General features: G+C 51.7%; 2 protein-coding genes across 5 annotated transcripts in view; both read left to right on the top strand.

Moving 5' to 3' along the window:
- Window positions 1-10,627, top strand: part of RASSF2 (Ras association domain family member 2) — a 46,426-nt gene extending 35,799 nt beyond the window's left edge. For all 4 annotated transcript variants that reach the window (XM_084804191.1, XM_084804190.1, XM_084804188.1 and 1 more), the window contains exons 9-11: window positions 780-901; window positions 3,537-3,634; window positions 5,020-10,627. In XM_084804191.1, the coding sequence (XP_084660317.1) occupies window positions 780-901; window positions 3,537-3,634; window positions 5,020-5,089 (290 nt within the window). In that variant the 3' untranslated portion in view covers window positions 5,090-10,627. The remainder of the gene's footprint in view (window positions 1-779; window positions 902-3,536; window positions 3,635-5,019) is intronic.
- On the top strand, window positions 6,657-17,831 carry LOC146340767 (uncharacterized). The gene is made up of 4 exons (XM_084807263.1): window positions 6,657-6,865; window positions 11,193-11,361; window positions 11,475-11,632; window positions 15,611-17,831. The coding sequence occupies exons 1-4, from the start codon at window positions 6,657-6,659 to the stop codon at window positions 16,098-16,100; spliced, it is 1,026 nt and encodes a 341-aa protein (XP_084663389.1). The 3' UTR covers window positions 16,101-17,831.
- Window positions 17,832-17,874: the final 43 nt, after the last annotated feature.

The raw sequence follows: 17,874 nt of genomic DNA, 5'->3' as shown, positions 1-17,874 counted from the left end.
GAACAGGGCTACAATGAGGTGCTTATACATCTGAGCAGTGAGCCACAAAGTCCAGGGTTCAGATCTCGGCTGGGCCACAAACTTGCTCAGTGTCCTTATCTTCACCTGCTTGTAAGGTCCCCACAGTTTCCAAAGTGGCAGAGAGGACAGGAGCTCCTCTTCAAGACATGCAACCCAAAGCCACCCTGGTGGCGTGGAGAGGCTGGCCTGGCCCTCTGAATTCTGGCTGCAGAGAAAAGCACCCTCAAGGATGCAAAGCGTGATCAACCTCCCCCCATTTCCGGCCTGCATTAAAATAAATGGCTGATGCAGCATCCTGTGGGGCAGAACCTCTTCCGGCCCAAGGGTTGAATTCCATTTTGGGGAAGCTCCCAGGGCCACAACCCGGTGGTGGGCAAGGACGGAGGCAAAGGGGGGGCAGAAAATGTCCAACGGACCAGCATATCATAGCTTAAAGCTCTTCCTGCCAGTCACTGACTCTTAGAAGGGGCATTTCAGCCTTTGAGAACAGCGGAAAACCTGCAGAAGCCACCAGACGAGAGGTAGTTATGGGGGGAAGGCCTGTGGCCATCTGGGGAACCTCAGAAAGCCGATTGGGACCCCAGGTGGGCTGGATTTGGCCCCAGGACGAAGGTCCCCCTCCCACCGTACCGCTTTCAGGACATTCTTGCTGCTCCAAATACAGCGCCCTCCCTGGCGATGCTCTCCTCTGCGTATGGAGGCAGCGGGTAGCTTGTTGCCTTCTCCAAGTTCTCATCCTTGCTCCCTGTTTCATGCAGAAAAACAGAAACTAAAGGCTACCGATTACCCACTGATCGCTCGAATCCTGCAGGGACCCTGTGAACAGGTCTCCAAGGTTTTTCTGATGGAGAAGGACCAGGTGGAAGAAGTCACCTATGATGTGAGTCATTTTGCAGTGGTGCCCAATTTTGGTTCACAGCGAACAGACCCTCCAGCTACCTCGGGCAATGGCTGGGGCCCGAGCAAGGAGCTCGCCCCTGCAGCCTGCCCTGGTCCCCCTTTTAAGGCCTTTCCCAGTGCTCCAATCTGCACAGGGTAGCTGGGCCTGGGAGCGGACATGCCAGTCTCCCGCAGTGCCCCAGAGCAATGCTGCGCGGTGAGCGTTGTGCGGGATTCCAATTGTGGCTCCCAGACCCAGGAGCATGACCCTGAGCCGAGTACTTCTGCTGCTTGCAGCTGTCCCTGCCAGGCATGCCCACCGATGTAGGAGGGCCCCACCAAAGGCGCTCCACCATGGCCCCCCCCCTAAGCTGGACCTGTCCCTGCCACCCTACATGTGGTCTTATCCTTGCAAGCCAGCCACAGGCCCAGAAAAGAGGCACAGCAGCAGGGAGGCAATGGCCTCGTGCTCGGGGGCCCCTCCCCAAATCTGGGCAACCCCCTCCGGGCCTGAAACCCCGTTCAGCAAGGGGCACACTTCCCTGCAGCACTTGCGTCCTCCGAACGCAGGCACAGCCAACTCTTTGTACGTTTGCTTGGCATCTCACTCACTGGGCAGAGGAAAACACACATCTGTGCTTGGTGCAGCACAGGTACACCTTACATCGGCCTTCCCCAACTGGTGCCCTCCAGATGTGTTGGAATTATGGGAGCTGCAGTCCAGCATGTCTGAAGGGCGCCAGGTTGGGGAAGGCTGCAACACATGCTGCAGAAATGCTTCGGAAGCAAGAGGAAGGGACGGGAAGCATCTCTCTGCTGCCATCCGGCGGGTGGATGGATGCCATTGCAAGCAGATCCCCTGTTCTCCACCATCTAGTTTGGCCCCGGCAGTGGAGACGTCTACAGGAACAACCAGGATCGACGGGCAAGAGCATCAATCACAGTTTGTTTTCATGCCACCTTTCGGCCAAAACGGCACCCAACGTGCTTCCCAAAAGTATATAAATGCAACGTTAGGCAATACAACAAAGTGCAAGTTTAGAGCAGCAATATCACAATGACTATTTAAAAGTAAAAAACCCAAAGCCCAAACACACCCTCCCTCGTGCCCAGAAGCAAAGACCCATCCACAAAAATGCCGCAGGAGGGCCGGAGTGGCCGCCCCGGCTCTTTAGGAGGTTCCCCAAGCAGGACGGCGGTGCAGAGCAGGTGAAAAACGCGCCCCGATGGAACAGCCGCCCCTCCCCGGGTGCAGGGCGGCCTCCCTGCCACAGCTCCAGCCTTGCCGACCGGGCCTCCAGGCAGAGCAGGGGGAATGGCGTCTCCCCCAGAAGCAGCCCAATCAGCTCATGAGGACAGAACAATCAGTGTTTTCATTGCGACCAATGAATTCACCTTAGTATCTATTGTGCGTCTTTCACAGTTGCACTGTGACTATTCTGGCTGTTCATGCAGGCTTTTCTGTCTGCAGTTGAATTTCAGTATTTAAGGGTAAATATGGAATGCTTGCTGTCATTTTAATTTTAGCTCACCTTTTAGTCTGCTGGGTAATACGGGTGACGTAATATTATATATTATAATATATAAATAAATAAAAATAAGCTTTGGATAAGAGCAGTTACTTCAGAGAGACTGTTGTCTTTACCGGAAAACCTTATTGATAAGGTTAGACATTTTTGTAGTGAACCAGTGAATTTAAATATGCATTTAAAAAGTTGATTGCCCTGTGTTTTTAATATTATATTCATTTATCTCCTCTTCTTTTAATTCCCTCCTCTCTTTCATAGAAAGGCCCATAAATTGTCTTTGTTATCAAGTACAATCTCTTTTAAGGATCTATTCATACGTAGGGAATTTACATTATTATAATGTTTTCCATAAGAAATTTTAGAGTGTTCTTGTTCATTATCACATTTGATTATATTTTGCAGTGTACAGTAAGTATGTGTGTGACTGATGATAGCTTGTATTATATTTGTTGAGGTTTTAAGGGTACGTTCTACGCATTAGTTTTTTGCCTCCATCATGGGTGGTTCTATAATAACGAATGCCTATCTTTATGATGATCTGTTTTATGGTTGAGTCTTTTAGTTATATGTTTGTTCTTTCACTGTCCCTGAAGAAGGTTGTCACCAGCCGAAACTTGCTGGGCACTTTATTGATTCACAAGCACCTTTCCCATTTGATAGCAGAGGCTTCGCCTCTCTTTTCCTTTCTTTTCTTTTGGGGGGTTGGTGCTGCCTTCTTTCCCCTCCTTGTTGGCTTAGTCCCAACCTCAGGCATTGAGGCTCCTTGTTCAAACCTCAGAGTACCGACTGATGTAAAGGCCCAGTTCATACATGCTCAAATGCACACACCAGTGCGTCAAAGAAGTGGTAAAGAGCGCTATTTAGTAGCGCTTAAGGGTGAGATGAGTCGCCTCTTGCTCTGCCACTGGCTTTGCCTAGTTCCTGCGATGCATAAACTGACGCACAAGCAGCATGTGAAATGCAGGACCGCTCCATGGCGCCTGAGTGTTTGCTGAGCTGTCGGATGGAAAGAGCTGCATAAAGCCATTCCTGGGGTTGTACAAGACTTGCAGGGACTGTGTGTTCATGAAACTCCTGTTCCTGTTTTCCTTTTTCTTCTCCATGCAGGTTGCTCAATACATCAAATTTGAAATGCCTGTTCTGAAAAGCTTCATCCAGAAACTCAAAGAGGAAGAAGACCGTGAAGTGAAGAAACTAAAGCACAAGTAAGTTCTTCCTTTCCTAGCAGGTAGCAAAAGGAGTTTCTAGTCCTCGAGGCGAAGCATTTCAGCAGTACTACAAAGCAGGATGCTGCCTCTGTTTTTATGGGCCTGTTTGCAAGGTGTTTCCATGAGTAATGCGGAAAGTGCCGTTTACTGCCTAATCCTGTGGCATGTTGGCTCAGAATTCAGTGGGACTCTTCCCGGAGTAAATGTGCCTGAGACTGCAGGCTTCTCACACTATCCGTGAAGTGGCCTAGAATGCTCAGGAGGTCAGTTTGCTCCACTCAAAGGGGGCAGAGAGTGCCAGGCATGTCTCACATGGCCACGTAATTTTTTAAGGCACTCTGTAGCCCATTTTGCAGCACACGCCCCGAGCAGCCTGGTTCACAGGTGGGCCACACCGTGAACGGCCACTGATGCCTGCAGCAGCTCCTCCCCATGCAAGCATTTTATTTATTTATTTATTGAATTAATTTATATACTGCTTACCATATTTAAAAAATAGCTCTCCATGGTTTACAAAGAGAATACATTAAAATATATTAAAATAAAGCCTTTGTTAAAACATTAAAATGGAGTACTTACAGTACCATAATTAACAAACAGAACGGGCATCAAGGAAGGCCTGAGTGAAAGGGATGAGTCTTCTGTTGGTGTCTCAAGGGTGCCAGAGTTGGTGCCTCCCAAATTCCAGGAGGGAGGTGGGTGCCGCCAGGGAGAAGGCCCGCTTCTGGATTGCCGCAAGATGGCAGTCTGCAGGTCGCGGCACAGCAGCAAGGCCGCCGCTGATGATCTCAGCAGCCTCACAGGTCTGTGCTGGGGAAGGCGATCTGCCAGGGAACCTGGTCCCGAGCTGTTCAGGGGCTCACGTGACAACAGCCAGATCTCGAGCCTGGCTCGGTAGCGAACAGGGAGTCAGTGCAGCGGCTTCAATGCGGGGGCAACAGTGCACAGCCAGGGGCATCAGGACTGAGCGGCTGGCGCCCAGAAAGACCATGAGGTGAGATGTTCCCACCAGAAGAGGAGGAGGCCGTGAAAGGGGGCAGAAGGAAGGGGTGCAAGGGAATGAACGAGGGGGAGGATGGGGTTTTTGGGGGGGAGCCAAGGGAGGGAGAGGGGCAGGGGAGGCGGAGACGCCCGTGCCTGGGTCCTGTGAGGCTGGAGGAAGGAAGCGGAAGGGGAGGACGGGACAGCCAGTGGAACAGCCCTGCAAGTGAATGCTGGCCAGAGAGCATTGAAGCCCTCGCGTCCATGCCGCTTTGTGCAGTGGGGGGGGGGCACCTGCGTTGCAGAGATCCAACACCACCTCCGCCATAGCTCCAAACGGCAGCCTTTCCCCTGCCATGGCTGCAAACTGACGTGGCTGCCTCTGTGGGGCCCCTTTTCAGGTATTCGGCCCTGCGTGTGATGATCGAGCGGCGGTTGGAAGAGATCTCTGAAGGCCCGGCGACGATGTAAAGGGCTCGCTTTCCCTGGACTGGGCCGGCGTCCAGAAGGGAGACTTCTTGAAGGGTTCTTGTTTACACGAGGAATGTGCTGCAGCGAGCAAAGACGGCTCTTCCTCGCTGGAACCGGGCTTGAACACAGAACCTGCTTTGGCCACGGCCTTTTCTTCCTTCCCAGTTGCTGAGGGTGAATGCAGCGGAACCTTTATGTCTGGTGGGGGCGGAGGTGGTATACCTCAGAGGAACAGATGCTGGGCACATCCCTGCCCTGTTTGGGAACTGCCAGAGGCACCTGCCTTGGCCACTCTTGGAGACAGAAATGTTGGGCTAGATAGAACCTCAGTCTCCTCCAGCAGGGTGGTCCTTTCTTCGGGGGTGGGGGAAGTAACATGTTGGCCCGAATTTATTTTTATTTTTTGGAGGCTTCATCTTTGCTTGCAACAAAATGGCCTAGTTTGCGCATAAAGCTAACCCATGGTTTATTTAACCCATGGTTAGTCCATGATTTGTTCCCCTATCCAGGGTTTGTCTGGCAGACGATCAAACAAACGGTGATTTGTGTTCTCAATCCTTGGGTTGTTTGTTTGCCTCCTCCTTTGCCTGCTCACCCCCTGTGTCCCAGATGCCTTTGCAGCATGGTTGTACTGGCATGTAGAGTGGCTGGTTGTTGTTTTTTACCACTCTTGCCCAGCCACATCTGTAGCCTAGTGAAACATCCCAAGAACAACCCACAGTTCTGGGTTCAGATGTAATGACAACCCATGGTTTAAACCACCCAGAGTTCACAACCCAACAACAAACCATGATCCTCCTTCTGGGTTGTTCGTGATTAACAGACCATGGTTTGTTAGCGTGGCCATGTTCACACATCATGACAACCCAGAATTCAACAACCCACACCATGGGTTAGCAGTACGGGCAGACCGGGCCATTTGGTCAGTTTGTCCTTCAAACAATTTCCTGGCTTAGCAGGAAGAGTAGTGGACCACAGGGATCTCTCACCCTTTTGCCATGTTTGTGCTTCCATCCCCACTGGAAGCCCCTAGTCCTCACTCACCCAGTTCTGCCTGTCTTGATCCCCTCCCATCGTAGCAGCTGCTCATCGCCACGTGGGTGCTTTAGTAGCCTCAGTGGGCTGTTGCACATTCACCAGAGCCAGGCCTGGTCACAGTCCACCTCGTCTACCTCCTGCTGCATGGGGGCCTTGGCCCTTTCTTCCGTCTCTCCCCTCCCTTCCCCTCCCCTCCCCTCCCTTCCCTTCCCCTTGCGTCGCACCTGATGGTGCCTCTGAGTTTGCCCTGAGAAGGGAGATCCCATCTTGCTGACTGCCCCGGAGGGGAGGGCGCCCCAGGCAGGTGCACAGTGTTCGGCCTGCCTGAAGCCTAAATCCCTTGCTTGGACCTTTCTCCAGGCAGTTCTTTTAGTTCTTCCTTCCTTCCTTCCGCCTGCTCTGCTCCTCCTCCCCACAAGACTTTGAGGAGGGTGGCGGGTGTCAGGTTTTCATCTTGGTGTCCAGCACTTGCCCATCCGGATGAGTCTGCAGATGGCCCACAAAGGCAAAGGGGGTCTGCAGTGTCTGCATGGAGCTGGAGCGGGGTGGCCTCGAGCTGGGGGTGCGGGCAGCTGGGTTCTGGGATTTTGACTTCCTGCACCACCAGGGTGGCTTGCAGCTCGAGGGCCTGGCTGGTGTGATCCCAGCCACTCTGCACCCCGCTTGCCAGGCGTCCAGCAGCTCTGCTGCGGCTTCTGAGCCTGGCAGGGGTCAGGTGGCCTCCGAGGACCCGAGGAGGTAGGAGGGGCGTTCTGTCACTGCTGCTCTGGCCACCGCTGCCACAGACAGCCTGAGCGGGCTGAACTGTGGACTGCTTGCCAGCATGGAAGAGGTGGCAGGGGCTGGGGCTGGGGCAGGCCCAGGCTGCTGTTCAGAAGGGCAGGGAGAGAGGCCCTATGACGGGGAGGAGCCTCCCCAGTCTGGCCCTGCAGGGCTCCCTAGAGGGACGCGCCCCCTTCCCACAAGCACCAGCTGACTGGCTGAAGCCTGGAGTGAAATCACCGCCCCACTGACATCGGGGCCACCAGCCTCCTCTGTATGCCGGCATATATTTTGGGGGGTATTTTGGCCCCTTTTGCCATCTGCCCCCCCACACACACACCCCCCGCTGGAATGCCAAGGGCACAAATCCTTTTGCTTTTAAAGGGTGGCTGATCTTTAACAGTTGAGTTCACCCTGCTACAGCGATGAGATCTCACAGGGGCAGTGACCACAGAACAGCTGCTTTAAAAACGGCCTCTTTGCTCTGCAGTTTCCTCATGAATATATTCCAGAGCAAGCCATAGGACTTCGCTGTGGATCTTGGGGTCCCCTCTAAAATCTCTTTCCCCCACCCCTGAAATCTGAAGTGTCTTTGCCCCCCTCACCAGAGAAATGCTGACTGTAAAAGCACCATTTTTGAGAACCTTTCCCGGTTCGAGAGCCGTAGAGGCATCTGCCTGGGCTCTTGCAGCTGGCTCCCAGGGGTGTGGACCTTTTGGGGAAGTCGGGGGTCTCCCCCACCCCTCCCTGTACGTTGGTTTAAGAGAGCTGGGAAATCATTCTTCCACATGATGCGTAGACCCAAACCCCAGCAGCTGCGTGAGAGTAAAGCACTGTGAGAAGAGACAATTTGGAGCGGAGGGAGGCTTCAGCCTGCGTTGCCTGCCTGCAACTTTCTACCCGTCGCTTCTGCTCCTGAGCAGTTTTTCCTCCTGGGGAGAGGGGCCCCAGAACCCCTTGGGAGGCGGGGGAGAGGCGTTTCAGCAGAGAGCGAGATGGCAGGGGAATGGTTCAGCACCCTGTCTCCTGCCACTTGGTCATTCCAGATGGCCCTCTCCCTCCTTGAGAGGCTTTCCGCTAACAGAAGCAGCCATCAGGGCTTTGTTGCATGTGTTTACGTGTCATGTGTCGTTCCGCCTTTCATTACTGGTCTCTTTGCAATTGGGGGGGGGGGGAATGACAATGCAGATGCATTTCTGCTTGAACCTCCTGCTGGAAGGATGGTTATTCCAGTGTGCTGCCTGTTAGGGCTCCAGCCCAAAGCACATTTAACTTACCAGGCAAAGTCTACAGGACTTAGTTCTGAGTGAACACGCTGAGGATTGCGCTATAGGTCTCTCTCTCTGTCTCTCTTTTGTCTGGCTTACCCCATAACATTTCTTCCCTTCTAAATTGCACTAGATCGATTGTGGGTATTTTTTAAAAAGCTCCACTCTTTTCTATTCTTTTTAGTATTATCTATATGCCAAATATCACGTGCACAGGAAAGTAACAGCAATAATTTATGTGAATGATGTTAAGCATTTTTGAAAGATTTGAAAATGAACCAGCACAAAAACGGCCCAACGTCTTTCAAGTGATGTGTTCGGAGGGAGCTCTGAAGTTCCTTTGTGAGCTGAATAGCACAAGTCTACTTGCAGCTGATATCCGCATGCCTTTCAGTCCAAATGTACATTTTATTTCACTCATGCTCTTGGTTCCACCAGTCTTTGCGTGGAGCGTGCAAAGGTGGGGCACTTTCTGAAAAAGTGTATGTTGTCTGGTGTAGGAAGAACTCTTGGGTTCCAAGCGAGCTCCCTGTTGTGTTAGGCCTGTGGCGTCCCTGTTCTCACCTGATTTTGCAATAATCCAGTGGCGAAACATGCAGCCATGAACCAGGTCATTGTCTCTGAGCTGGAATTTTTCTCCCATCTTCCATGACATACTCATTGCTGATGATGAGCAATGAACAGGAAGTCAGCTGTCACATGAGACCAGCCCGCAGTTGCCAGCCTCTTTAAGGGCCACCCTTAAGGAAGGATGTCCTGCCATGTACTGCTTTGTAGGGCAGATGACCACAGCCCCACCAAATGCCCTTGTTTTGACACTGCATTGTTTTGACTGCATCGACAGTGCAGCACATGTCAGTTGCACACCACAGTTCCCTGAATGGGAGCTAGCAATAATGTAGAAATGCACCTTTGATGGGAAAGGTAATGTAGCATAGAGCTCGAGAGTCTGAGCTGCAAACTGAGAGGGGCCCGAGTTCCAATGTCACCCCCGACTGAATCATTGGGTGGCCTGAGGTGTGCCCCTCTCGGCCCCCGCCCCACTTCTGCACTATGGAGTTGATAATACTGGCCCACCTTGTAGAGTTGTCAGGTCTATGTGATACAGTTTGACCATCTCAGGATCCCTTTGTAAATGCTATGTATTTTCATCCACTGGTGCGCATTCCCAGGTTCTCATCTGGCCTGTGAGACGCGTACTGGTAGGAGCGCCGAATTCCTGTGTGATTGGTCCTTTTCAGGCTGGTTTCTCTGCTTTGTCCAGCCTTTGACCAGTCGCATCCAGCGTCGAGAGGAGGGCAGAGCTTTGTTGCAAGGTGCCCCTTGTGGAAACTCTCTCCTCCCTAGCTGCCCCGATTAGATCGTTCGCTTCCTGTTGGCCAGGCTGTGCTGGCTAGCTGGCTTCTGGAACGTCCGGCTGGCTAGCTGGCTTCCTGCTGACAGTCCTGACTGCAGCATCCATCTCGGAGCAGAGGAAGCGGTTTCCCTGGATATGTCCTAGCATGACTTTTGCAAAGGAAGAAGAAAAGGCAGGGAAGAAGAGGCGCACGCACACGCACATCCCCTGCTGTGCCAAACCTTGCTTCTGTGGACCAGTTTATCTATAAAGCAGAATCCTATAGTAAAGCCTTTCCTGGAATGTATTGTTTCAGGCTGCAGGTGTGGGGAGCTTGAACCAAAAACACCGTGCATAGAAGAAGAGCTTGTCAGGGAAATGTTGAATCTTGACATGCTGCTGTGTGTGCAATGAGTTTGCCAGACAGTGGAGAATACAAACTTGCAACGTGCACCCAACACACACACACACATCCTTAAGCCTCAGCTATTCTGCCCAGGAAAAGCTTTACCACCCTTATCCTGCTGAAAGTATCAGCACTAGATGAGGTTCACCACCTCTTTCGGATCTTTGTCTACAAGGTTTCGTCACTCAGATGAAATTATCTTGTTTTGAAAACAACAACACTTAAATCGCATCTTTCATTCCGAACAGAATTGGTACCCATTTGATATATTAATGACAGTTGCTGGGGTAGTGGAGATTCACACCAGGAAACAGAATCTTTTTTTTTGTTTGTTTTGGAGCAGCTTCTGTTAGGAGATGCCATCAGGCAAAAAGGCTTTGAACTCCTAAGGCACAAAGCATAAAGTTGCTAATATGTGTGGCATCTCTCCCCCTCCCCTCTAATAAAAACATTATTGAGCTGAACTAGCAATACCTTGATCTGTCATTTACATGAAATAAAACTTGCGCTGGTGTCCACTCTTTAGTTTGCAGCATATTTTCAGAATTCCCTTTTAGATTTTTTTTTTAAATTGGATCTTTCAAAGGTTTGTGCTGCAGGAGGAAAAATCTGTAAAGTATTTTGACCATGGATTTGGTAACACCTCATTGTTAATATTCTCTAATAGTTCAGTATAGTATGAAGCACATACAACTAGATTATTTTGTTTTAATTAAAAGCACTTTGTGAATAGAAATGCAACCATGGTTTTATTTACTTGCCGTGGGAAGGAACTGGGAGGAATGAAATGAGGACCTAATTAAGGGTACAGGCTGGATCTGGATCTGAGGTGACACAAGGGGGGGCGGTGAATTGAGTTACTAGAGACCAGCTGTACACTGACCCCATCTGTGCTGCGGAATCGTCCTGGGACTTCTTAATGTTTTTCTTCTCTGTAAACGTCTCCTTTTCTAAGATGCAGGCGGTGATGGTTCCAGTTGGGATGTAGTGGAAGCTGACATCTCCTGAGCCAGGTCATGGGTCCTCCTAGCTCATCTTTGCCCACCCTGGTAGTCGTTCTCTAGGGTTTTGGACAGGACTCTCTTAGCTCTGCCTGGATAGGCCAGGGATTGAACCGACCTGGACCTTTTGCACGCAAAGCCCATGTTCTGCCACTGAGCCACACCCCTTCTTCTCTTGTATTTCTGATAACCAGATACCTACCAGGACCTAAATACATGGTGGATGGTGGCAGCCAACCTGAAATTTGGTGGCCTGGCAAAAACTTTAGGTTGAATTAAGCCCCGGTACCAGGTTGTCCCGAGGAGCCCCTTCAGCCAGACAAGATCTGTGGGATGTAAAACGCACTGGGAAGGCTGGTTGCACCGACCAGTCACGCATGGCAGCCTGCGGAGTCGTGATAAACCAGTGTGCGCCACTTGCTCGGGAATGCAAACGGAGGGAGATGGATGGGCTTGTGAAGGTCCTGGCCGGCAGCTGTGCACGGGGGAGGGAGGGGGGGCTGCGTTTTGGCTCAGTGGGTCATGAGTTGTGCAGGCCAGCTGTCGAAAGCACCCCGGCTGTTTGGATGAGCAGTCAGGTGACGGTGAGGCTCTCGGCTTTTTGTTCCCTGCCTCTCATCCTGGGAGAACTCTCACCAGCTCTGGGAGGGCGCCCCCTGCCCACAGCCACCCACAGACAGAGTGCCTTCCCCCCCGAAGGTCCCGTCCGTTGGCGGTTGCTCGTAGGAAAAAGTAAGTGAAGTTGACTTCCTTGACTCTGTGTTTCCTGGCTTTCTTTGCTGCTTCCTTTTGGTGTTTTAATACTTCGGCTACTATCTCAACAATTTGTTTTAGGGGAGTTTGTACCCTACTCTGGGGCTGGGCCAACGAAACCGGACCGTGTTCTCAAAGTGTTTTTATAACTACTCCCCATTTGCACTTCCGAAATGTGCTATATAAGCACTAAATATTTCACATACCTTCATGATACTTCATATTTCGGGACCTGTGTCCATAAGAAGTCCAAACCCTCATTTATCAATAGGCTTTCTCCATAATGTTCCTTGTTTGTGAGATATTTTCTCACCAGAAACAAAATCCCAGTGGACGGCAATCTATTTGGTACAAATGACGGGACCCAGACGCTGCATTAAGCTGCTTGTTTAGACAATTCAGAGCCATTGACCCAGACACCTCATCTTTCCAGGTAGGGTCATTTCCCTGGGCACATGGGAGTCTGTGCCTGTTTGTCCCAACCGGGGGAGGGAGGAGAATTTTCTGGGGAAAAGCCCACATTACAGGGATGTTCCAGTCTGCCTCTTCCAGGAGCTCTTGTGGATGGCTCTAGGGAGGGCACTGTGGTGTAGCCAACAGAAACTCAGTCATGCATCAGAGATGTGGGTTCGAACCCCCCGCTCAGCACCCAGGAAAGCATAATCCAGCTAAGCCCGCAGCCTCGTCTTTCTGTGGAGGGAGCCAACCAAGCCCTGAAAGAGACATTCCTGCGATGAAAGATGCTGGCATGGTTGGCTTGAGTGGGGAGAGAGTTCTTTTCTCTCTCTCTCAAAGCAAAAGCTCAGCTTTGAAGCCATCAAAAAGCCCTGGGCTTTGTGCATGGGTGAGCAGAGGCTTAGGGGGAAAGGTTTTCCCCGCATTCGGCTCTGATTAAAGCAACAACAGCAGACATTTGTGAAGGCCAAAACTTGTGTCTGAACAATCTCCAGTTGGTTGGTCTTGCGGCCTCCAGTTTATCGGCCCCTTTTTATCATGCCCTCCTCCAGGGAGGGGGGCAGCACACTTGGATTTCCTCCCATTTAACCCTTGCAGCACCCCTGCCAGGCTGGTTGGCCAGGCGCGGGCCGGCATTCAGTTCGTGGGATCGACTTTGTTTTTTACCAGAACCTGTCGATCCACCACCCAGAGCCAGGTGCAAAATAGCGGCTCGGGCAGGTGGACATGTGCCAAGAGAGCCAGCGTGGTGTAGTGGCGAGAGTGTTGGACTGGGAGTGGGGAGATCCGGGTTCTAGTCCCCACTCGGCCATGGTAGCTCACTGGGTGACTTTGGGCAGGCACAGACTCTCGGCCCAACCAAACCTCACAGGGTGGTTGTTGTGAGGATAAAATGGAGGAGGAGGACTAATGCCGCCTTGGGTTGCTTAAGGAGGAAAAAGGCGGGATATACATGTAATAAGTAAGTAAGTAAGAATGAAGGTGTAGGGGGCCTCTCAGTGCAGGCCCAGACCAGGCATTTGTGATCGGCACCAGAACCAAGCTCACAAGTCCTTCCACACAAAAATCTATTCCTGGATAACCTCCAAATGTTCTTTTTTCAGCAACCTAATTTAGGAGGAAAACAGCTTTTTTAATTGTTTCTATTGTTAGGCAGCTGGGAGTCAAAAAAAACCTTGCTGGTCTATGGCAAATCCTCCCAAGATCTACCAGCCGGTCACGATCAACCTTCTGTGGCACAGCAGGAAGCCCATGGCCAAGTGGGCCTTGGAGCCCAGGTCTCCCAGGTCCAAATCCGTCCTTCAGAGTCTGTCCTTCAGCCCTCTCTCCCCCCATGTCTGAAAATGGGCTGTGGTGTGGATGGGTGAATAAGCACTGAAAAGCGCTTTGTAAACTGAGGCTCTGGGTGGCATCACCCCCGGCCAGCACGGTTTGCCATGCTAGCTGGGGCTGATGGGAGTTGTAGTCCAACCTATCCAGAGGGCACCAGGCTAGGAAAGGTTGACATAAAGAGTCTTTAGGCACCTTAAAGACTAGCAAGTGTCTTCTGGCGTAAACTATTATTAATTATTATTATTCGTTACATTTCTGTGCCACCCCATAGGCAAAGCTCTCTGGGGGGTTTATAAAGATTAAAAACATTTAAAAATATAGCATACAGAGGTTAAAAGCTGTTCACATTAAAAACTCATGAACAGACAATATACGCAGAGACAAAATATATCTAAAAACAACTTCAAGCAATCAACCATAACCACAAGACAAATCCAGGATTGATTAAAACTCATGATATGCTGCCAAATGTCTGGAAGAAGAGGACGGTCTTGACCTGGTGCCGAAAAGATAACAATGTTGGCACCAGGCGGGCTTTGTCGGGGAGATCGTTCCATTATTGTGGGGCTACCCTGAGAAGGCCCTCTCCCTGTTGCAGTCTTCCAAGCTTCCCTCGGAGGAGGCAGCCGGAGGAGGACCTTAGATGTTGAGGGTATTGTGGGTAGGTTTGTGTTGGCGGAGTGTTCCGTCAGGCATGGCAGTCCCACGCCATGGAAAGCTTTATAGGTTACCACCTATAAAGGCTTACATGCCACTTTTGTCAGTTGCATAAAGGGGTTAACCTCAGTCGAACCTGATGAATTGCCGTGCCATGCGGCTAAATTTGATGCTTTCCCTAGTGGCAATCTCAAGAGGGGCCTAATAGGCAAATGGGAAGGTTTGCAAACCAAAGCCAGCTGCAAGCCTTGCATGAGGGGGAGGAATTCAACCTGGGCGGAGCCCCTCTGTGTAAGACCCAGCTGGTCCCATTTTCGGAGTGGCTCTTGAACGTGTTTTGGAAAGGCAGCTTTGATGGCCTGTGTGACCAGCATTTTAAATTGCTGGGCACGTGTCATTCCCCTCCTCAACGCCGCTCGTGTCAGCCAGTCCGGTTTTCTCTTCCCTTCTGTTCTTGCAAAAGGCCTTTTGCCCCAGGACTCCTGCTGCTTTTGGTGTGGCTGCGGAGACGCTGAGCTAGAAACATCACACTGCTGTTGATCGCAGCTACTGTAAACGTGTGTGGGGCCGTTTCTCTGCCAGGACTCGGGCTTGGTGTAAGCGGCTCACGTGGGTGGCACGGGGGGCGGGGGGGTGTGCTGGAAGGCCGATTGCTGCTCAGCAGTTTCAAGCGCTTTGTTCTGCTGCTGTTCCCAGAAGGTTCTGCCCTGCTGTCATGAGACTTGGCCTGTATTCAGCACAGTCCTCCTGACAGGGAAGGGCAGGCTGGAGAGCTGCCAGCCAGCAAACCTGCATTCTATGCGGGGAAGCCACTGTTAGGCCACTTTTTGTGGGCCAGTTAAATTCCAGATACTGCCAGGGCCTCTACCTACAAGTGAGAGCTTCCAAACAGGCTACAACCCTGTCAGGAGCAGTCAGGATTAGAATCCAGGACTCTTCTGTCCTGGGTTCACGCAAGCTGCAGGTAATGCGGCTGGAATTGTTGTCTTCCCCTCCTAAGTTCTAGCACAGCTCCAACCACCCCAGCAACCCATCGGTTCCCCTCAGCCCACCTGGTTCAAACTACTTTCGGCTCAGGCCTGGGCCTTCAGCCCAGACTAGCAGGGCCAGCCCAAGAGGTTTTGCTGCCTGAGGCAGAGCAGGAAATGGCGCACACACACCCGCCCCAAGTCAAGGTGCATTTAACTTGGCTGGCATAACCCAATGCCAGCCAAGTGGTTTTGGCACATGAGGCAGAAAACCCCGCAAGCCCCTCTCCCAATCCCAGCCAGTAAAAATACCATAACCGCAGACTCAGTGACCTGGTTCACAAGACCCGGCAGTCCGCCAAGGCATAATTTACCCTTGGGAGCTGCTGCCTGGTTCTGGGGCCCTTGCAGGCCCCATTTTTGCACGGTGTCCGCAGGAACCAGCTTGCTGTGGCTTGTTGTGTCATGAGAATCCAGGTGGCAGGGGCTGTTTGCAAGTCAGACAACCCCCAAATAACTCCTCTACTCTGTCTTTCTCTTTCAGGTTCAACACAATGAGGAGAACCTGGGCCGCTTCGTACTGGATGGCAGTGCTATTGGTTGCTTTTTTCAGTGAGACTGCCTTTAGCCGCAGGGGAGGAGGAGGAAGAGGTGTTGGTGGTGGAGGAGGCAAAAGCGGAGGGTCGTCCCGTGGAGGCTTTCACTCTCTGTCAAGGAGTAGCAGCAGCAGCAGTGAGAAAAGCCAAGCGGGCAGCTCCGGCGGCAGCCATGGCGCTAAAATGGCAGGAGCAGCTGCAGTGGGGGCAGCGGTGGGATATGGCTTGAGCTCTCTCGGGAGGTCTCGCTACTCACGAGGGGGACACGGTACAGCTGGAAAGCAGATGGGCCAGCCCAGATTCCAGAACCCCAACTGGTCGGATCCTGGGATGGCAGGCGAGCTCTACAGCCAAGCATCCAAGGACCCTTGTGCGGTGACCCTCCTGACCTTCCCCCCTGCAGTGTGTGGGGTCACCTACATCCTCATGCAGGGCTAAGACAGAGTCCGAGACCACCGTTCCAGGCCCATAGAGGAGAAGAGAGCCTGGACAGTGTGCCTTGCCCTTTGGGTTGGTTTGTGGTGCAGGCCGAGGTTCACCAGGGGTGAAAATACGTGGCGCAGTCAGATTAGGGCAGCCTCTGCCAACCTCCGAACGTGCTGGACCGTGACTCCCAGCACCCCTGGCAAGCCAGCTGGTTGGAGGGAAGCTGGCTAGGAATACCAGCGTAAGATTTAGGGTGGCAAAAGGTCCAAAACAGAAACAGTGAGCCTTGTCCCCAGTATGCTGTCAAGGGAGGTGAGGGAGTGTGCAATTTCTGGGTCTCTGCAGGGACTCAGGCCTGAGTGGAGCAGCGCTGCGCCGAAAATTTATTCCACGTTTTCCCCTACCATTCTCATTCAATTTGATAGAAAAGAAATTGCTTTTGAAAAGAAATTCAAAGGTGCAAAACATTTTGGGGGAATTCTCGTGGGCTGGGTTTGGGGTTCTTGCGCTTACTTATGGGGTGGCCGAGGAGTGTGCACAAGTGCCCGTCTCACATGGCACAATCGTCTCTCCAGCAGCCAGCAGCCTCCTCCGCTTCCTGCTCCTCGATTAAAGCCCCGGGGAAGACACCCTGAGGTAATTCCTCCCTTAGGGCTTTTCAAATCAGGAAGCCCAGGCAGGCGCCCCCCGAGCCCTGCTAGTTTGCGAGCCCTCCCTGTGACAAACTGCTGGAGAAAGTCTCCTCTCCCTGGAGAAATTTGGTGAAGTTGTTCCCCCAATTTCTCTGCCCACAAATAGGACAGAGAATGTCAAGAAGCCATTTGCGCACCGCTCTAGAATGGCAGCCCCACCATCTGCTCTGGGGGAAGGCCTGCCCCTCGGTTCTACGTGCGTGTGGAGGCCGGGTGCAGTCCCTCAGTTTCTGAGGGAAAGGCGTTCTGGACATGCACAGAGGCATTTCATTGATATCCCATTCTAGGCATGGTAATAATGGTTGTAGTTGACGAAATTTGACTAGAAAACCCAAAAATGCCTGGCTGGGGGATGCTGGGACTTGTAGTCCCATGGTGCTGGAGGGCACCAGGTGGGGAACGGCTGCCCCACGGAGTCTGAAGTTTATGTACAGCAACTGGCATATGACTGAGTAGCACCTTCAACTGGTCATCTTGCTGCGCTGCTGCACTCTGAGAAGCTGCTAAAACGGGCTAGTGCCACACGCACATGCGGAGCAGCGTGGGCTTGGATCCGGCTCCCATTTCCCACCCAAACAGACGACAATTGTGATGGTCCAAGAGGTGGCTGGCAGGTTTTGGGGAGCAAGAACAGCATGGGCTGCAATCCACGGGTGTCTGCATGCCCATCTTGAACAGGGGCTGAATGGTACGTTTTTGCCTGGGTTGTCTGTTGCAGCCACAGAATTTTCTTTTAAAAATAATTGCATCTGTCAGCCTTCAGCACAATGAGAAATGAAGTGTCCAAAACAGATGCCTGGATATAGTTATTGTTAGAGTTATTTAATGGATTTTAAAACTGCCTTTCAGGATAAATTATCCTGCTTCTTTGGCCCTGCACAGTCTTCTCGGGTGGTCTGTTGAGTGCTCGGAGGTTTATTTTAAAAATGGCTCTCTAAGGATGGGTAATATATTATTTCGCTTTGCTGTTTTAAAGGAAATATTTGGTTAGGTTATGAAGAAATATTGAAAAGACTCCCCCTGCAATAAATGAAATCTACAATAAATATGTAAGAATACAGCCTCCTCATTGCTGCCTCTTGTTCTCTTCCCTT

Source organism: Heloderma suspectum, chromosome 6 (genome assembly GCF_057233095.1).
Source record: "Heloderma suspectum isolate Gila_16-S chromosome 6, 16-S_ref, whole genome shotgun sequence".
NCBI lineage: Eukaryota > Metazoa > Chordata > Lepidosauria > Squamata > Helodermatidae > Heloderma > Heloderma suspectum.
Note: the sequence above shows the minus strand (reverse complement) of the source record. Positions and strands in the feature narration are given on the sequence as shown.